This window comes from Amphiura filiformis, chromosome 11, assembly GCF_039555335.1.
Source record: "Amphiura filiformis chromosome 11, Afil_fr2py, whole genome shotgun sequence".
Classification (NCBI taxonomy): Eukaryota; Metazoa; Echinodermata; class Ophiuroidea; order Amphilepidida; family Amphiuridae; genus Amphiura; species Amphiura filiformis.
Window position 1 is genome coordinate 25,102,614 of NC_092638.1, and position 18,877 is coordinate 25,121,490.

General features: G+C 36.7%; 1 protein-coding gene across 1 annotated transcript in view; it reads left to right on the forward strand.

The window, feature by feature from the left end:
- The first annotated feature begins 1,675 nt into the window (after positions 1-1,675).
- The window catches only part of LOC140164621 (uncharacterized), a 35,737-nt gene continuing 18,535 nt past the window's right edge, over positions 1,676-18,877 (forward strand). The window contains exons 1-3 of the mRNA XM_072187956.1: positions 1,676-1,828; positions 5,443-5,642; positions 13,204-13,472. Coding sequence (XP_072044057.1) covers positions 5,484-5,642; positions 13,204-13,472 — 428 coding nt within the window. The 5' untranslated portion in view covers positions 1,676-1,828; positions 5,443-5,483. The remainder of the gene's footprint in view (positions 1,829-5,442; positions 5,643-13,203; positions 13,473-18,877) is intronic.

Here is an 18,877-nt window from a genome sequence, read left to right on the forward strand (position 1 = left end):
GTCTGTGAACTAAAATTGGGCCAAATTATAGGCTTTGGAGCTAACGAATTCAAAATGTTTCCAAATTTGAGCTAGTTAAAGAGCTACAATTTTCAGAGTGTTAGGCTCCATGAACTGGAGCATGATGTAAATATGTTAAGGAACTGCCGTAGAGCCTGAAAAAGGGACCCTTAACCGCCGCACATACCCATACCACATTTACATGTGACTGAACCCCCCCCACCTCAGGAATAATACTGCATAGGCCTACAGCCAGATCCAACACCTCTTCGTTTGAGGTTTGGTAGTGACGTCATATTTTGATTGTAATATTGTATCTTTTGCCTCTCTAAAGCACAAGCCTAATAAGTTACTGTGAGTCTGTGATGTGATTATACTCTGTTTCCAAGGTATTCTACCTAAGGGGCTGAGCAAAAATTATGAGCATTGGGGGAAGGTAAAATTGGGGGTAAAACTTTTCTGACCTATCGAAAGGGAGGGTGGAAGCAATTTTTGGCAAGCCGAGAGGGGGGAACAAGCAATTTTTGGCACATGGGGCACCTTTCAATTAAAACGCTTTAAAAAGGCTTAGAAAACAGTACGGAAACGCTTACATATATTCCCTACTCGCTGCGCTCGCAACATATATCTAAACCATTTAAAGTTTGTAAATTGGGATCCCAAAAAAATGGCATGTGCAAAGCAGGTGCAAAGATTTTTGGCAGGGGGGGGGGGTGGTAAACGATTTTTGGCAGGCCGAGAGGGGATGAGCTTTTTTTGTCATTTCACCCCTCCCCGGGCTCCGCATAATTATTGCACAGCCCCAAAACAATAGGCCTACTAGGCATGCTAGGTGGGACTAGCAAATTATGTATTTATAAGAAAAAAATATAGAACTAAATTTCCGGTTAAGTATAATAGGCTTACGTTGATAAAATATTGGTAAAAACCCCGGGGCTTGAATTTGATACATAAGGACTCGGACTCGGACTCGAACATTGGGGACTCGGACTCGGACTCGGACTCGGACATCAGAAATTGGCAGGGACTCGGACTCGGACTTGGACTCGGACACCAAGGACTCGGACTCGGACTCGGATGACGAGGACTCGACTACAACACTGGTGCCTGATTAATTTTGCAAGGGGTCAAATGTCACAAAAAACCATAACTTGCCCATACAGCGAAGATCAATTCTTTTGATTTTTTTTTCATGACCAACTTGAGTTGCCCCAAATGCAAAGTAACTTTGGTCGGGCTATTTTTAACCCTAGGGCACCCTTGAAAATTATTAAAAAATCTATTTCAACTTCAAGGTGTAGAACATGTAGAAGGGAACCCTATTAAATGTCATAAAAAAGATCTAGAATAGAAATATAATTGGTTTTGTTTGGAAGCAGTGGTTTAAAGCGGAAAAGTGCCCAAAGTTACCCCCATTTTACGGTAGGCCTATTATCGCCTATAGTTGATTTTAGGGGGCAGGGGACTGGTGGTTATTAGCTTTGTACCAGATATGTAAGTTTTCGGGAAGTCTCCTGGGTTTGTTTTAGCTTGTTTTGGCTTGGTTCTTTCTCGGCATTTTCATGCTTTTCACATGAGTTTTTTCCCACTCAGTAGGCCTACAGGGGAAACTCACATCACGTCTAGCACCACTGCGAATTATTAAAAATTAGAGGGCGCTATCACGAGTAAACAAAAAAAAATCAGAAAAAATAAATTATCGGAATAAATTTTTCTCAGGCAAAACCTTGCCGGTCATCATTCTGTTGCACTGAAATTACTCGGAATTCTTGTAATTTGACCTGAAAAATTGGAATATTTTGCTTTCCAATCGATTACTGCAGAAAAGGTAAGGTACTAATGTTGATAATATCTTTCAGAACCAAAAATACATGGGCGTAAACACCTGACCTAATAATAATCAAGGTTTTATCATGACGAATTCTGCTACCATGCATGCACACTGTGCATGCATTACACTTCCTTCCTTCATTCATTCCTTCCATATACGTGCTTACCGCAACAGATTGAGTATCAACGCACGGGCTTTGCGTGCAGTTTTTTTTTTTAACTATGCACTATCCTGGAACCTACAATGTACTAAGATAGCTAGATGAGTGTATTTTTGAAGTACCGGTAAACACTACTCAGTCGACAGTACTTTTATACATGTAGACCCCGGAATGACGTCACTTCAACACTTGTACATTGTAAGCCGTTGACCTCCGTTGACAACAAATCCGATTCAGAAGTCAAATTTGTAGTTTTCTGTGGTTTGTCCCTTTTCAAATAGGCCAAAATACTACCATAAACTTCTCGAAATGGGGCCTCCAGCCAACAAATAAACTCTCCTCTAGGCTTAGCTCTGCTCTACATATTATCCATGTCGACCATGTGTTCAGCTTCACATAAAATGCAATTTGTGCCAAGTATTTAAGCTTTATTTTACCCGAAATCGGCCCAGAAATTGGCTCGATTCGCGGTCAAAACAATATGTAAACAAACCGAGTCAGCTCTGCTACAAGTACAAGTCTTCAAGTTCAACTTGTCGCTCTGCTCCACGATCTATTGTGGGTTGAAAAGCGTAAGTGTAGCCGCTGCAGCGTCATGTAAAATAAGAACCCGGATGGCCGGGGTCACCTGTACTTGATCGAGAAATCTATCTACTATAATTAAAGACAGAGATAAAAACAATTTATCGTGTCTGATGTCACTGTCAATTACGATCCCTGATTGGTTTACACAGGTCAATCAGCGCGTAAAAGGAAGACCGATCTATCTGGTGCTGATCGGAGAAAAGGAATAGCAGCAAATGGCGAAAAATTACGTACTTTTACAAGGCAAAAAGCAGCTTTTCTAGGCATTGTCCCGGGGGGGGGGGGGGCACTTCCATGACAGATATGCATCATGTGCTTCGTCTTTTTCAAACCGGCCTGTACCCAATGTCATGACCCCCTTTTTTGTGTTATGGTCCTACCTATTACCCAATGCCCCCCTTGCAAAAAATTCATGTACTCAATGACCCCCTTTTTCTATTTCCTGCTATACCCAATGACTCCCCTTTTAATTCCCAAATTTAGGTGGTATTTGTGTTCTCCTCCAGAAAGAATGAGATTTTTCACATTTCCAAGGTGGCCAAGTTGTTTTTACGCAGTTTGGCACTTATTTATGTGTACTTAATGATACTCTTTTGGCAATCCTGTACTCAATGACTCCCATTTTACTTTTTGTTACCCCAATGACCATCCTTTTTTCAAAGTTTCATATCGAATGACCCCATTTTTATTCAGGTTGTGTACTGAATGACCCCATATTTTTGTAATTGTACATGTGACCTGAATGCCCCCTACTTTTAACATGGCTGAGGCACATCCCTGCCATTTCAGATAGGGAGTGCCTCCCCAGGGCATTGTCGACATGGTGCCTTCACCAAAGAAAGTTTCCTACTCTAAAGACCTAACTTTTGAGATGGTTTGCATGTCGAAAGGTGCAAAATTAACAATAAGGCGCCCGGTTATAAATCCGTGTTCAGCAAGTCATCATCACGACACTTGTAAACAGACCATGCTCGAGTTTGATTGACAGGTGACGTCAGACGCGATAAATTGTCTTTATCTTTGTCTTTCATTATATCCACGACGACGCGATATAGTTGTTGTGTTTTTTACGTTGAATGCTTACTTGCTTGCTTAAGATGAGTGGTGTCCTCGAACTACAACAGCACGCCAAACCCTTCTGTCCTGCATGGCCGTTCCCAAATCCATAACATCCAGTCCAGTGTCCTGTTTCAATACATCCACGTTATGTTAGAGGGGTCTGCCAGGTTTTCTGTTTCCATGTTTTGGTGTCCAATGGATCAGCTTGGCTACAGGCTCATTTTTGCTTCTGTATGCATGCCCAGCTAAACGTGTCCTCCTCTCTCTGATCTTCTGTGAAAGTTTTGGTAGGTCCCCATACAGCTCTTTGTTTGTGATGTGCTGCTTCCAATTGATGTTGTAAACTGCTCTAAGCATTCTTGTGTAGCAACCATCAAGTTCTTTACATAATTTGGGAGACATGGTCCATGCTTCACATCCATAGGTTAGTACAGATTCGACGGTAGCAGAAAATAAACGAGTCTTGAATTTCCTTGGGAGAGTTGACCTCCAGATTTTGTTGAGGCTGTTACATGCTCTCCATGCAGCTGCTTTGCGTGTTTTTACGTCTTTTTCCGTGCTAGCCATCCATGCACCCAGATACTTGAAGTCGCTCACCTCATCTAGTTTGGTGCCATTGTTTGTCTGCATAGATATCTCTTGACTATGGTTGAAAGACATGAACTTTGTTTTTGAAGCATTCATTTTGAGGCCAACTTTTCCAACAGATGATTCAACCCTTTGCAGTAGCTCTTGTGCTTGGTGGATTTCCTCTGAAAGTAGGGCTATGTCGTCTGCAAAGTCTAAATCTGTTAGCACTTCAGGTCCTATTCGTCTGCTTCTTCTCTTTTCCAGCTGGAATCCAAGCTGCTCTTCTCTGCCTTCGACTGCCTCCCTCAATGCGTAGTCCAAAACCACCACAAAGAGGTATGGGGCAAGGGTGTCTCCTTGCAGTACACCAGCAAGTATATCAAACAGATCAGTTTCTCCATCTGGAGAAACTACTTTTGTTGAATAGAGCAATAAAACCATGAATTTTAGATCAACATAAAGCTCATGAGCTTGCGCTTGTTCAACAGAATTGAAATGTTAAGGGGTACTACACCCTTGCCCAATTCTGTGCCTATTTTTGCATTTTTCTCAAAAATTATGGTGCATTGGTGACAAGTAAGATATGTATATTATAGGGGCAAGGACTACCCCCAGAGTTATTGTCTTAAGTCCCTGCGGATCAATATCCTGGAAGCCGGTGATTCTAAATATAGCATTAGACCCTCACTGCTATTGGTGGCAGTAGATTCCCTCCACCTTCAGAGGTAGAGTCTCCACCTTCAGCAGAGACCATTTTTCTGGCACATTGGACTCTTTTATCTCTCACTGCCTTCAGGCTTAGAAAAATTCGACTTGTAAACGCATTTCACTATCTGATAAGTAAAGGAAATTACAGGACAACAAAATTAGGCCTAAAAAATTGTTTGATTGGCGTAACCCGACCAAAAATGTTTTACAAAAAAGTTAAACAAATTTAAAAAAAAGTTAAAATCTAAAAAAAAAAAAAGAAAAAAAAAAGTAACATGTTTATAATTTTTGTGTTTGCTGGGTTTAGTTTACATGTAAGCATACACCCAACATTTTGTTCAGTGCAGGCATGCAGCATGAGACCTGTATATTGTGAGGTTTCAAAATTGTGGTGGTATAATATAATAATGATAATTAATGATGTTGGTTCCAAATCTCTTGTCTTTATCATGGACGTTACTTTGCATTCATGAGTCAACATACATACTCTCATCTTGTGTTTAAAACCCTTTCAAATTTTTTCTTGTAGGGATCAGGAACTTTTCAGACTAGGATTCTAGGACCAGTAATATGGCAGGAGTTACTTCAGATGACCCAGCAGCTTCTCAGGCTGTGTCTATGATACTGATGGGTTTACTTACATTCCTGGCTATAATACTCAGCTACAGATGGTTTCAGTCCAATCAAGGAGGCCAAAGAAAAAACACAAAGACAACCGAAGATCAAAAGGTAAGAAAGGATGCATCAGGGCTAGAAATACACAGCGGCTAATAAGGGATATTCAGTCACCTCCAATAATCTCAATATATAATTGTCATATACTCCCCATTCCAGAAAAATACAGCACACTTTTTTTTAAAAATATTATCCTGTTTTGCCAAATGAAATATAGCTAAATTCTAATGCTTTAATTAGTCCTAACTGGCAATAAAAGTGAGATTTTAATATTTTTGCAATTTGAGGGAAATGGTCCAAAAACATGCAATTGTACACGTTGTCATACAACTGTAGTCACAAAATGGTAAGACTTGGCACAAGTCTAAGCATTCAAAATCTTAAGGTAAGAGGTAAGAGTTAGCTCATAATTTTAATACAATATGTTATTTTTTCTATTTGGTTATATTGTGAAAAAGATTGGAAAATATGTTTTCCAAATAAGAATGCAAACTTGAAATTAGTCTTTGTTTGAAGTCTTTGGGCTTGATTGTCACAGAATACGAAAAAGGTCGAAAAACGCCCTAAAAATGCATGTTTTTGATCCTTATTTCCAAAAATTGACCAAATGTTAAAATCTTACTTTCATTGCCAGTTAGGACTAATTAAAGGATTAGGATTTAGCTATGTTTCATTTGGCAAAACAAAACCCAAAAAATTTAGTTCTGTATTTTTCTGGAATGGGGAGTAGGGACGAAAATCTAGTTTAATTACTATAATATCTGGGGGAAATTTAATGAATTAGATAAAAGGAATTTCCCACAAAAAATATTTTATATAACTATACCAATGTTCAATAGGAATTTGATTCCTTGCATAATGCTATACTGTCTGCATATTTCCTAAAATTTCTACTTCTAGCCAGTGGCGGCGCCAGGAATTTTTTTTGGGAGGGGGCATTGGGGGGAAAAAGTGAATTTCAGGGGGAGCAAAATTACAGCAGAAAGTGGAAATCGTTCATAATTTTGGGTTTTTTGGGCCAACAAGGGCAGGCCGCGACAAATTTTATTTTTTAGCTTGCCCGATCGGGCAGGCAATATCCAAAAATTGGTTGCCCGAAATTGCCCGAAATTAACCCATATTCCCGGCAACAATTGTCGACAAAGTCACATACATGTACCGTACTCATCATGCAGTGCAGTGCATAGTACCGTAAGTGTGCCGAATTTGGCAGTTTCATTCTTACGGAAATCCAATACTTTTCTCAGTTAAGTTGATAAATAAATGAGTATTCATGAAATACATAAAAATGAACATTTCATTCAATTATTTCACTGTTTGTTTCTTACATGTGGAAAATAATGTGTATTTTATGTGAAATTTTAAAGTCAAGTCACGGCGATTTACGTATTTCGCCAACCACTAGTACATCTCAATCTCAATCATATGCAAATACATGGCCAGCTGACGTCATTGACGTCATGATATTTGCACAAAACAGGTTCTATAATTAGCCAAACTTCCAATACGTAACATGTTCATTAGCATATATACATGTATATGTCTGCAAGTCTGGTGTGGGATACGAGTGCCTAGCGAAGTTTGAGTTCCATTTCAAGAAGTTTTCTACTTTGTTTTGACGTTTTTTTACTTCTGTGAACACGCCAAGTTGGACAGAAATACTCCATTTTAAATCATCAAGCTTTAATTGGTTTAAATTTAGACTTGCCCGATCGGGCACAGCTCTTCAGAGTTTTAATTGCCCGACAAAAAATGTGATTGCCCCGGGCTATCGGACAGGCGATTTGTCGCAGCCTGAACAAGGGGGCAATAGTTCTGACTGGGGGGCATTTGCCCCCCCCCCATGCCCCCTGGCACCGCCACTGCTTCTAGCATTGCATGTAAACCAAACCCTACATGATTAAATCATAGATATAATCTATGATTAAATACAGTGCTCAAGGTGTTGATAGATTCAGACAAAATAATATGTCCATTAAAATCATGCAGAGCTAAAATTGTCCAAATTATGCAGTTCGAGTATGCTGGATGTGAAGCTATATTGCTGTGATGAAATTGTTTGACAGGTCAATGCCAAGTCTTGATGTCTGTCAAGGGCAAGATTTAATGAGTGTACAGGTTTCTAATAAGATTTCATTTATCTGCTTGTAGCTAAGAATTCATCATTTGTACAAAAACCATCATTGATCAAAGCAAGTCTACTTGACATGGAGGAGATGAAAAGTAGTTTGTTGAGTAGATTATTAGGTGTGTTGATTTTAAAATGTTTCCATTTTGAGTAAAAATCTATTGTTTTGTCTAGCAAAATGGAAATATTTTTGATGAAAAGTACGGTACATGATGTAGGATGTTATTCTGTGTCAAAGCAAAGCTTAAAGTACATGCAGGTGGATTCTTCAGAATCGGATTGTGGGTGGATTTGCATTCATAAGGTCTATAAAAATGGTATTGCCCTTAGAGCTCCAAAGTCGGGGGCGGTCGGTTGGTTTACTGTTTTTTCAATTGATTTTTTTGCCACAGTATACAATATTTGAAATGCAAGTTCACAACAAAATAGGGTTTCTTAGGCTTGTTTTTTAAATATATCAGAGAAATTACAATCAGGCAAAACATTTTTGTGTATATACCAAATTTAAAAATTCAATATGAAATATGAAAGAAAAATCACTATGCTACCCTATTTTTACAAATTTTAGGGTCAGTTGAAATTTTGACATTGTTTTTTTATAAACAACAAATACCGGTTACTTAAATGTTGCATAATCTAAAAACCAATCAATGATTGCTGTTCCATCTACCCTATGCAATAAGTTTTATTTTTTGCAAACTTGAAACTTCTGTTCAGTTTTGAGAAGAGAAACAGGTGGGTCATTATTTCTCAAATCACCCAAAAAAAATATGATTTTACACCTCACCCCCTTCAAATTTGTTCAAAATTGGTATACAGGGTGATTTTGGCTGGCAAAGCTCAAATTTCAAATTTTAGCTTAATCGGACGTACGGTTTTTGCGCTATGCTCCGCCCATTTTTCGCTATTTCTTTGAAAAATGGCGCGCCCATCAATATTTTCGCGACCATATCTCAGTAACCGTAGGTCCTACTGAGCTGAAATTGGTGTCATTTTTTAGCTAATCTCTCAAAGAATCCAAATCTACTATCATTTAGTGTGTAGGAGGAAGAAAATTTGTGACCTTTTTTCTGTACTTTGACCTTGAATTTGACCTTGTTGCTTACGTGACCCATGAGGCGAATTTGCGTTAAATTACATTTCCATATGTTGTCTACATAATATCAAAAAATTGGAGGGGTAATATTTTTTGTTTTCTTGCTAGGCTTTCATAAAGCAAGCATGTGGTTGAAAAACTGTATTTTTGTATGTAGGCTCAGTATATTGTACACGTGATACTATTATAATATAGGCCAATTGTATATAGGCCTATTATGTACATGCATTAAATACATATGTTTTCACCTGCATGCTTGCTTTGTAGAAAGCCTAGCAAAAAACAAAAAATATTACCCTCCAATTTTTGATATTTTGTAGATAACATATGGGGTATAATTCCAACGCAAATTCGGCCATGGGTCACGTAAGCAACAAGGTCAAATTCAAGGTCAAGTACAGAAAAAAAGGTCACAAATTTTCTCTTACTCCTACATACTAAATGATAGCAGATTTGGATTCTTTGAGAGATTAGCTAAATAATGACACCAATTTCAGCTCAGTAGGACCTACAGTTACGGAGATATGGTCGCGACAATATTGATATGCTACCATTTTTCAAAATCGCAAAAAATGGTGGGGGCATAGCTTAAAAAACCAGACGTCCGATTAAGCTAAAATTTGAAATTTGAGCTTTACAGCCAAAATCACCCTGTATACCAATTTTGAACAAATTTGAAGGGGGTGAAGTGTTTCCCATTGGGTGAATTGAGAAATAATGACCCAGGTCTCTGCGCATTGACTTGTTCTTCATTTTAAGGAGGGTTGAACTTGTAAGAGGGATTTATGTTTTCAATCAAGGTTACCTACCCCTGACACCAGGATGTTTTATTTTTCCTTCCTTGTACAAAATTACAGGAGATTTCAGGGTTCTAGGTTTTGAGTACTTATTTCTGTTTTTTCGGTTGACACATAAAAACAAATCTGGCTATCTTCTGAAGATAGCAAAGTACATTGTTACTTATATTGTACCACTCATGTTTAATGAAATTAAAGCTCAATCTTGAAAGATTGTGTATTCTCTCAATAGTACAGCATGTAAACTTGGCTTTAGGCAGCATCGATTGAGCTATATTGTACAAACTATATTGATCTTATAATCTTTGCACTGAAAATCCACTTGGTGTGTTATGCTGGAATTGTTACGTACATAGGCTGCTTTGAAATCAATGGAGAGATACAACATAAATGCACGAGACAATTGTCAGTAATAAATCATAAATAAGTTGAAAGTACTTATATAGCCAATATCTAATTTCTTTTAATGTACAATATTGTTATTAAAATAATATCAGTTTGTGCTCTCAGAGTAAAATTTTCTATACAAAATCCATGGTAATGTTCAATTCATAATAACTGAAGTTAAAATAAATGATGTGCCAGTTGCAGAGAACCAAACAATCTGACAAGATGCCCAAAAAGATGAGGTCACATTGTCCATTGGACACTCTCCATTTTTCCATTCAAACAATACCTGTCGTAGTTTTGTAAATTTGGACAAATTTAATTGAAGACATAGTCAGATTTATCACATTGCAATATGCATAAAGTGTGGTTAATCTGGTTATGTGTTATTACTTATAGTGGCTAAATAGTTTTGTCACCAAGGGTAGACCAAATTGACAATTTTGTCACCAAAGGTAGACCAAATTGACAACAAAGAAGAATCTTCAAGTTGTATACCTACGCAATGAGCTCTGATTTGCTGATCACACAAATGTGACCCGCTCTGACAAAACCAGGAACAAGTCACATTTTTGACATTTCATGATTTGAATAAAAATGTAAGCACATTTTTTTTTATGGGAATGTCATCTTTAAAGGCCCATAACCCAAAAACATGAGTTGGAGCTGGTCACATAGATGTATTTCTATGCCAATTCAGTCATATGGTCCATCATCAAGTACCGTACAGTACAAGACTCAAATGTTTAGAAATGTTTCAAAAATAGTAATTTAGTAAGCATAGGAAATAGCATTTATTGTGTCATTTGAGCCCAATGAAACTGACTTTTGAATGTTTGAAAATGATCAAGGCAATCATTTCTTATGACTTTTTCTCACAGGTCAGTACACTATAAAAAATCTGATTAGATGGTTCTGCAGGCATATCATTGAATGTGGGGACATGTTGTATGTGATGAACGTGACATTAAAATTAAGAAATCTGTTGTCTTTGTGGGGGGAGGAGGTTCTGCATTTTACTTACGGGTGTACATGCTTTAAAATAGCCTATTTTATGTGCCTGCAGCTAGAGCATTCTGTTTAGTTCCCTGGAACAATAAGGAAATCATCGAGCAAATCAAATGCAAGATGGTTGTAAATTTATAATGCCTTCATCATTCACTCTGAAGTGTTCTCATCAGTCTGGTATAAATTTGAAGATTATGTGTAGAACGTGACTTAAAATTTCAACATATTTATGATTTCCCGATTGAGTTCTGCAGCTAGTTGACTGAAATAATTAAAGACTTGATAATTATTTATACATAGTATGGAAGGCATAATGTTGTGATTGCCAGACACTTCCTTTAAAAGAAAATTAGGTATCTTGCCAAGAAACCAATTCATCATTTATTTTAAAGAAAATAAACAAACATCATCAACTTGGTCATCATTTTCTTGCAGTGACGACCTAACATAGCTTGTGAGGAAAACAAGTCAAATTTGCCAATTGTATCAGGTGGAAATAAAATGATTTATTTATTGCTAATTACAATTTTACAAGCATGTGAAGGTAATCTGTATTTGAGTGTTTGAGATGCAGTGATTGCATAATTTATAGATGCGGTGGAGGGATCCTAATGTGCTATTCCAGTTGAAATCCCTACACCCCCTATGGAAGACATGACCTTAATCTCCCACACATGTAGTGTGAATTTCAAATGGGTTATATGATTGGGTTACCCAGTTTGAAATCTGTACCTCCTCTGTGTGAGGTTAAGGTCATGTCTTCCATAGGTATGGTTGTGGATTTCAACAGAAATAGCCCACAGTGGATTTCAAGAGCAATTGAAAACAGGATTATGATATGGTTACATCGAACTGTATTTAAAAAGTCTTCAGAAGTATGGGTTTTGTTCTTGATTATAGACAAGTCACTTCCTGATGAATTAATTTGAATTGCTAATGTCTAGCTCTTAGTGTGGAACACTAGAATAGGTATGTGACAAGATGTTTGATAAAATAATGTTTAAATAGTTTACTTATCCAGATTAGATACATGACAATTGTAGTATTCAAAGTTTTGAGATCACTATTCTCAATAGTTTGCTATCTACTGAAGAAAGCACATGAGCAGTGGCAGAGTACAATTTAAGGGAGAGTTCCTAGAATTACAAATGTAGGCAGTCCTGTAAAAAATTGCTAGTAAACTCTTGAGTTGCAGACATTATAATCATATAAAAATGTGCATTTTTTGCAATTATAGATGTAGCACATGAGGAATATTACATTTTTGCTATCTCATGAAGATAGCTTTTGAGCAGATTCCATTTGTATACTTCTCTCTCTACCGAAAGAGGAGAGCTATATGTTTTGAGATCAAGGACTTGTCACTTGTTCTAGCATGCAGGGTGGATTGGTATTCACCTGTAACCGTGGACGTTGACCAGGATGCACTGCATATAATGCGGACAAATTCCATCCAAAAAGATGTCCTCAGTTGCCGGAAGCCGCCATGATAAAAGCAGAGTGGATCACATAAGTCCTTGTTTGCGGGTGAAATACGAACACCATCCTCCAGTTGCAGCAAAGGTCTGCAGTGGATCGCAATTGCATGCCAAATGCATTTTTGAGATGTCTGTTATATCGGACTAGTGTATCATTCACATGAAAAATCCACCATTTTGGTCCTTAGTTTGTCAAATAAACATTGATTTAAATGTCCTCAGTTTGACAGCAATATACAATGTGTATGGTTGGCAGCAGGTGTAGGTAGGGTGTGTATGAGTGTGCAGGAGACCGTTGTGGGGGTACTTTCAAGTATGAGTCTACATTGTGGGCGTATTTCGACATCGTGGGGGTACCCCCACAATGAAGACATCTGCAAATGGCATTTTATGGCCTCTTGAGGGGGTAGGAGTATAGGCCTACCACCAGAGTGACACACTGTACATGGCACAATCACCCACTATGGGAGTTTCAACACACAGTTTCATACCCCCACAATGTTTGTTCATACCTATTTATACCCCCACAATGTCATGTTGTACCAATAAACATACAACATACACAAACACTATGGGGGTACCCCCACAATGTAGCTCTTCCAGGTAGGGGTATGTGTTGTTGTATTGTAATGTACTATACATCATATTAGTAACACATGTGACAGATCAAATCTATTTTGTTTCTAAATTTCTTTGACTTGTGTTTTTCTGTCAATTTCAGTCAAAAGCCAAAGGTGATGCATCAAACACAAAATCAAAATCGGGTTCAAAGATGGAAGACGACGACGATTCATCAACAATCGATGACGTTCTGGTGAAGGCTTCAGACATCAAACCTGTGGATGCGGCGACACTACAACAGATGAGTGGAGGGGATAACCCTATGCAAGACACAATAGAGGATGTACACAAACAACATCATAAGGCTAAAGAACTGGAGGAGGAAGTAGCAAAAACATTATCTCAAGAGCAGTTGGAAGAAGAAGCAAAGTTTGTACTATTTATTTATTTATTTATTTATTTATTTAGGCCTTACATTTGTAATGTATTTCAGGGACTGCCTTTTTGAGGAGAGCGATAGTGATTTACTGCTCTCCTTAAATCTGATTTAGGAGAGTGATTTTTAGTTCTCCTTAGTTGATCATTCTCTCCTTACATTCTATTGTAAATGCTCTAAACAGCTCTCCTTGAAGGCTCCAGAAAAGCTATTTAATACTCTCATGCAAATTCTAAAAGACACTCCCTGGTATTTTCCCAGCAAACACAAAACATGTTTTGGTTTTGGTCAAAATGTTTTTAAAACATTTAAATGTTGGGTTATTTAAAGGTCATGAAAAACTACAACATTTTATAAATGTTGTCAAAATAAAAATTGCAAGATGTGTTTAGGCAAACATTTTGGCAAAATATTTTGTCAACACTGAATAACATTATGTAAGAATGTTTTCAAAAATATTTTTGATGTGAAAACATTTCAAAAATATTTTCGATGTAAAAACATTACATACCCTTTATACTACTTGACTTTTAAACATTGTTTGTAATTAATTGAAAACACATTTTGTGTTTGCAGGGTTATTTATGCCAATTTATTTTATAAATTTATTTATTTGTTTATTAATTTAATTATTAATTTATTATTTTTTCATTTATTTGTATGTTTTTTTTGTTTGTTCATTCGTATGAATGTATGGAAAACATCAATCCAAGTCTACAAAGGTAAATTTAGTTGAAGTTCATTGGCAATTATTAACAACTTAAGGGTAGATGCGGTATTGTCTAAATCAATATATTATTGAAAAATAACACTTTGATGTTTTGCAAAAGTTCATTCTACAAATTAAGTACTTTGAAAACTTGCTTAATTTATTGTTGTTAATGAGTTATGTACATTTTACAAAAGTGTTGTTGTTTCAGCCCTCTTTACAACATAACTCAAGAACCGCATGACCTACAAAAATGTTTCTGTGATATTTGAATTCTTCTACACGCCGCAAGGAAATGAGCAATACAATTTTTGCCAAAGCTCACTACCATTCGCAAGATGTTGTGAACTACCAAATCGCAACACTTTAAAATAGCGTATTACCTTAACTGTGGCAATACCTTTCTTTAATCTTCAAGATGCCCGGAATGCCTCAAGTTGTTTTCATTGTCACAACATCTAAGCTTCATGACTTAACCATGCTTACCTCGTATCAACATATCACACAGATTCTAATGCAAGTGCTATTAACCCTAACCGTACTAAACACCAAAAAACCTCAATTCAGAAAGCGTAGGTACAAGCAGGTATCCCTCGTGATGCTATTGCGTCATCATACGAACAGTCATATGGGCACGGAAAGCTTGGCCGGGCAAGCTACTCCCCCGTGGCAAGGTAGGCCGGTGCACGGGCGTGGCACCCGCAGGGTCTGGGGTTCGAAACCGCACCCGAGAAAAAAAGTTTTCTTCTTCTTCTTTCTTTCCTCCTTCTTTCCTTCCCCTAGCCAAAAAAGCAGCGAGGCGTAAGGGTTAAAGGAAGTATATACTGTACAGCAGAAATATTTGATATGATCAAGTAAAATGTTTTGTTACTGCATTTGGCTTTGAGATGTGACATATGGATCAGTCCTCAAATTTCTTTGGTTAATATTCCTGGGGACAATAATTGTTCTTTTTCCCTTTCCCAAAAAATTAAAGAATGATGTTGATTTTGTTTTGGTTGTTTAAGCTAGAATGTCTACTTTTCTTGGAGTGAAGCAAAAGAAAAAATACACAGTGGTTTATAATGGTGTATTACTCACATGCTTATTATTACACCCACAAGCCTCAGCCTGGAAAAAATGGGGAATTCAGGAACCTCATTCCCGGGAAATTTGGTAATCTGGAAGGAAATTATGAGTTTTGGGGATAAAGAAATACATAAGAAATGGTGGGAAATCCTGATATGTTGGAAGGAAATTTGTTTACATTCCTGGGAATGAATTTTTTTTTCCAGGCCTGCCTTTAGGTAGGTCTGCTTTTGATGGGACTACAATCACTACAAAGTACCTGTATGAGCAGTTTTAAGGCTTTTCAATGGAAAAGATTGGAAATTGAAAGCATACTTTTGTTTGACAAATGACTCATTTGGCTTGTAACAAATTAGAGCTGAAACCGGGTAAACAGCACTCTCAAACTGACCTTCACATTTACAGTTGTCATGACGTCATGCGATTATATAATTCTATCAGTACATCGAAATCAATAAAATCTTTGAACTGAGTACAAATTATATATTGCATACTGAAAACCCTCAGCTTAACACAGGAGAATGATCATTTGAGAGCAAAATGTGCACACCAGTTTTTGAAAATTGATTTGCATTTTTTTTTTCCAAAAATGTTTGATTTTTCTCCCCCAAAAGTTTGAATTTGAAATATTCAAAACATTTTTACTTTTTTTTCTGCTTTATTTTTTTGCAGTTTTTGTGACAGTCTATTTTATATAAAACATGGATTGTCTTGCAGATCATTTAAAATGGATTCTTTGATTTTAGTGAAGACCTCAGGTTTTTGGAAAATGAGAACTTGAAAAGTGATTATTTTGGGAAAATCTTAAGTACTTTTAAATTGATTCAGACCTAACTTATTGGCTGGGAATTGATGAAAGAAACATTTTGGCGTTTAAATAATCTTAATCGGACGTTTCATTTCAGAGATATGGCCTTTTGAGTGTCACGGTTTTATATAGGGCTGCTAGAACATGTTAAAAGTTAAAGTCCAAAAGGAATACTAACTGAAAGTGCAATTTTAAGGTACTTTTTCTTAATGTATTTATTAACTAGCGTTATCTGGAACATTATATTTGCTTATAACAACATGAAAATAAGATTATCCTGAAAATTAAATCGATTTTGTTGACAATACAAAAAAAAAGATAAGACCTCAAAACCCATAGTTTGTTTGGTGAAACCGCAAGCATGATCATAGATGGCCGCCATGGAAAATATGTCCATAGAGGAGATGAACAATAAGTGCATTATTTCAAATGAATAGCGGTAGTCTTAAACATTGTTCAATCTTTTAAGGTCAGCACATTTTATCTTCAAAAATTATTATATTTCATCATGGCATAAGTTTGGTAACATTAATCACTACCAATTTTGAGAAATTTGCTCCAACTCAAAGGTTATCTTTACTACATTGAGCAATACACTGTGTGTGCATGGAAGCCATGATGGATAGCATATGAAATGGACATGGTAGTGAGAAGTGTATGATTTGAGATGGGCATGTAGGCTTAAACATTCTTAAATTTCTTAACATCCTGTACATTTTGTCTTCAAAAATAGTTACATTTTATGACTATGTAAGTTTGCTTGTCTGATTCACTCCAAATTCGGAGATAATTATGCGTTTGAACACCTGATGCACGGAATGGTGTCACTTCAACCTGTTGTAGTTCTCATCTCATTAAATTTTTCATTAAACAAGTTGATCTCTTCATGAAGGAAGGTCCTCTCTATTTGCTGACCAATCAGGAAAAAGTTTGGTTAATGTTTTCTGGTGGAATCAGGAATTTCTTGAAACACCCTGATATAGGCCTACATTTGGATCAAAACAAGTATGTACGCCATTTTACAGGCCTGGGATTTCTTGTATCGATCAGTTTCTCCATAGACAATACGTGTGTGAGTGCACGCACACAGTAAATGAAAAATCGTTCTAGTGGAAACTGTATTGACAGTGGGCATCCCTACTATAATGCGCGATTATACCTAAAATGCACAAATTTCAGCATTTTTCGCGTATCACACATTCTCCCTGTGCTTACTCTCAGCAATGTATTTTCAATTTGCTCAGTTAGAAATCATATTCTACAAAGGTCTATTCTGGAATTTAATTAAGGGTCTCCTTTTCCGCAGGGTTTGTATGCTATGGTATTTTGGAATACAATTTCACTAGGTCAAACATTGATACTGATAGTGTTTCAGTTTCTTGTGTCGATTCCATTTTAAAGCAAGGAACAGACACATCAATCACAAATTCACAATTCATATGAATGTCCCGTATTTGAGGCTACTTAGCGCTCTGGGTACTTATGTGACTGTCAGTTTTGGGGAACATGTCATAAAAAAAATTATTGAATGAAAGATGGGAATTTTTACACGCATATCAGTGTCCCTGAAGTCAAAATCCAGGGACTGTCTTTTGGAATTTGCAGGAGAGCATTAAATAGCTGTTCTGGAACCTTCAAGGAGAGCTGTTTAGAGCATTTACAATAGAATGTAAGGAGAGAATAGTCAACTAACTATTAAGGAGAGCTATAAATCACTCTCCTATAAGGAGAACAGTAGAGAGAGATTGCTCTCGATCTCCTTAAATTGCAGTCCCTGAAAATCTGAGACAAAAATATTTTTGTCTCAGCTGAAAATCATCATCCTAAACTTAGTGATGTGGTCGACATGCCTTATGTCGACATAATGTCGACGTCGGCACGTATGCCGACATGTCGACATCAAAAAATCATGTCGACAACATTTTTTTTTTTTTTTTTTTAGTTTTCAAAAAATATTTTTGGCCAGAACAGCAAGTTATAGGCCCAAACTGACTTGTTATTCAAGGTTGGAAACCAGAGAAATACTGCTACTAAAAAAAAAAAAATGCCAATTTTTTTTACAAAGTTGGATGAACTTGTACATTTTGATTACTTTTGCTTCTATTTAACAGTCAGGGACACATTGAATTAGTATGCATTGCTAGCTGTTCAATAGAAACAAAAGTAATTAAAATGTACAACTTTTTCCAACTTTGTAAAAAAAATTGGCATTTTTTTTTTTTTTGAGTAGCAGTATTTCTCTGGTTTCCAACCTTGAATAACAAGTCAGTTTGGGCCTATAACTTGCTTTTCTGGCCAAAAATATTTTTGAAAACTAAAAAAAAAAAAAAAATTTTGTCGACATGATTTTTTTGATGTCGACATGTCGGCATACGTGCCGACGTCGACATTATGTCGACATAAGGCATGTCGACCACATCACTAAGTTTAGGATGATGATTTTCAGCTGAGACAAAAATATTTTTGTCTCAGATTTTCAGGGACTGCATTTTAAGGAGATCGAGAGCAATCTCTCTCTACTGTTCTCCTTATAGGAGAGTGATTTTAGCTCTCCTTAATAGTTAGTTGACTATTCTCTCCTTACATTCTATTGTAAATGCTCTAAACAGCTCTCCTTGAAGTTTGGGCCTATAACTTGATTTTCTGGCCAAAAATATTTTTGAAAATTAAAAATTTTTTTTTTTTTTTTTTTTTTTTTTTAGAATTTTTTTTATGTCGACACACTGTCGACGTCGGTATACGAATTATATCGACATGTCGACAATAAAAAACGGTGCCGACCACATCACTACCTAAACTGGAAGGTTAAGAGG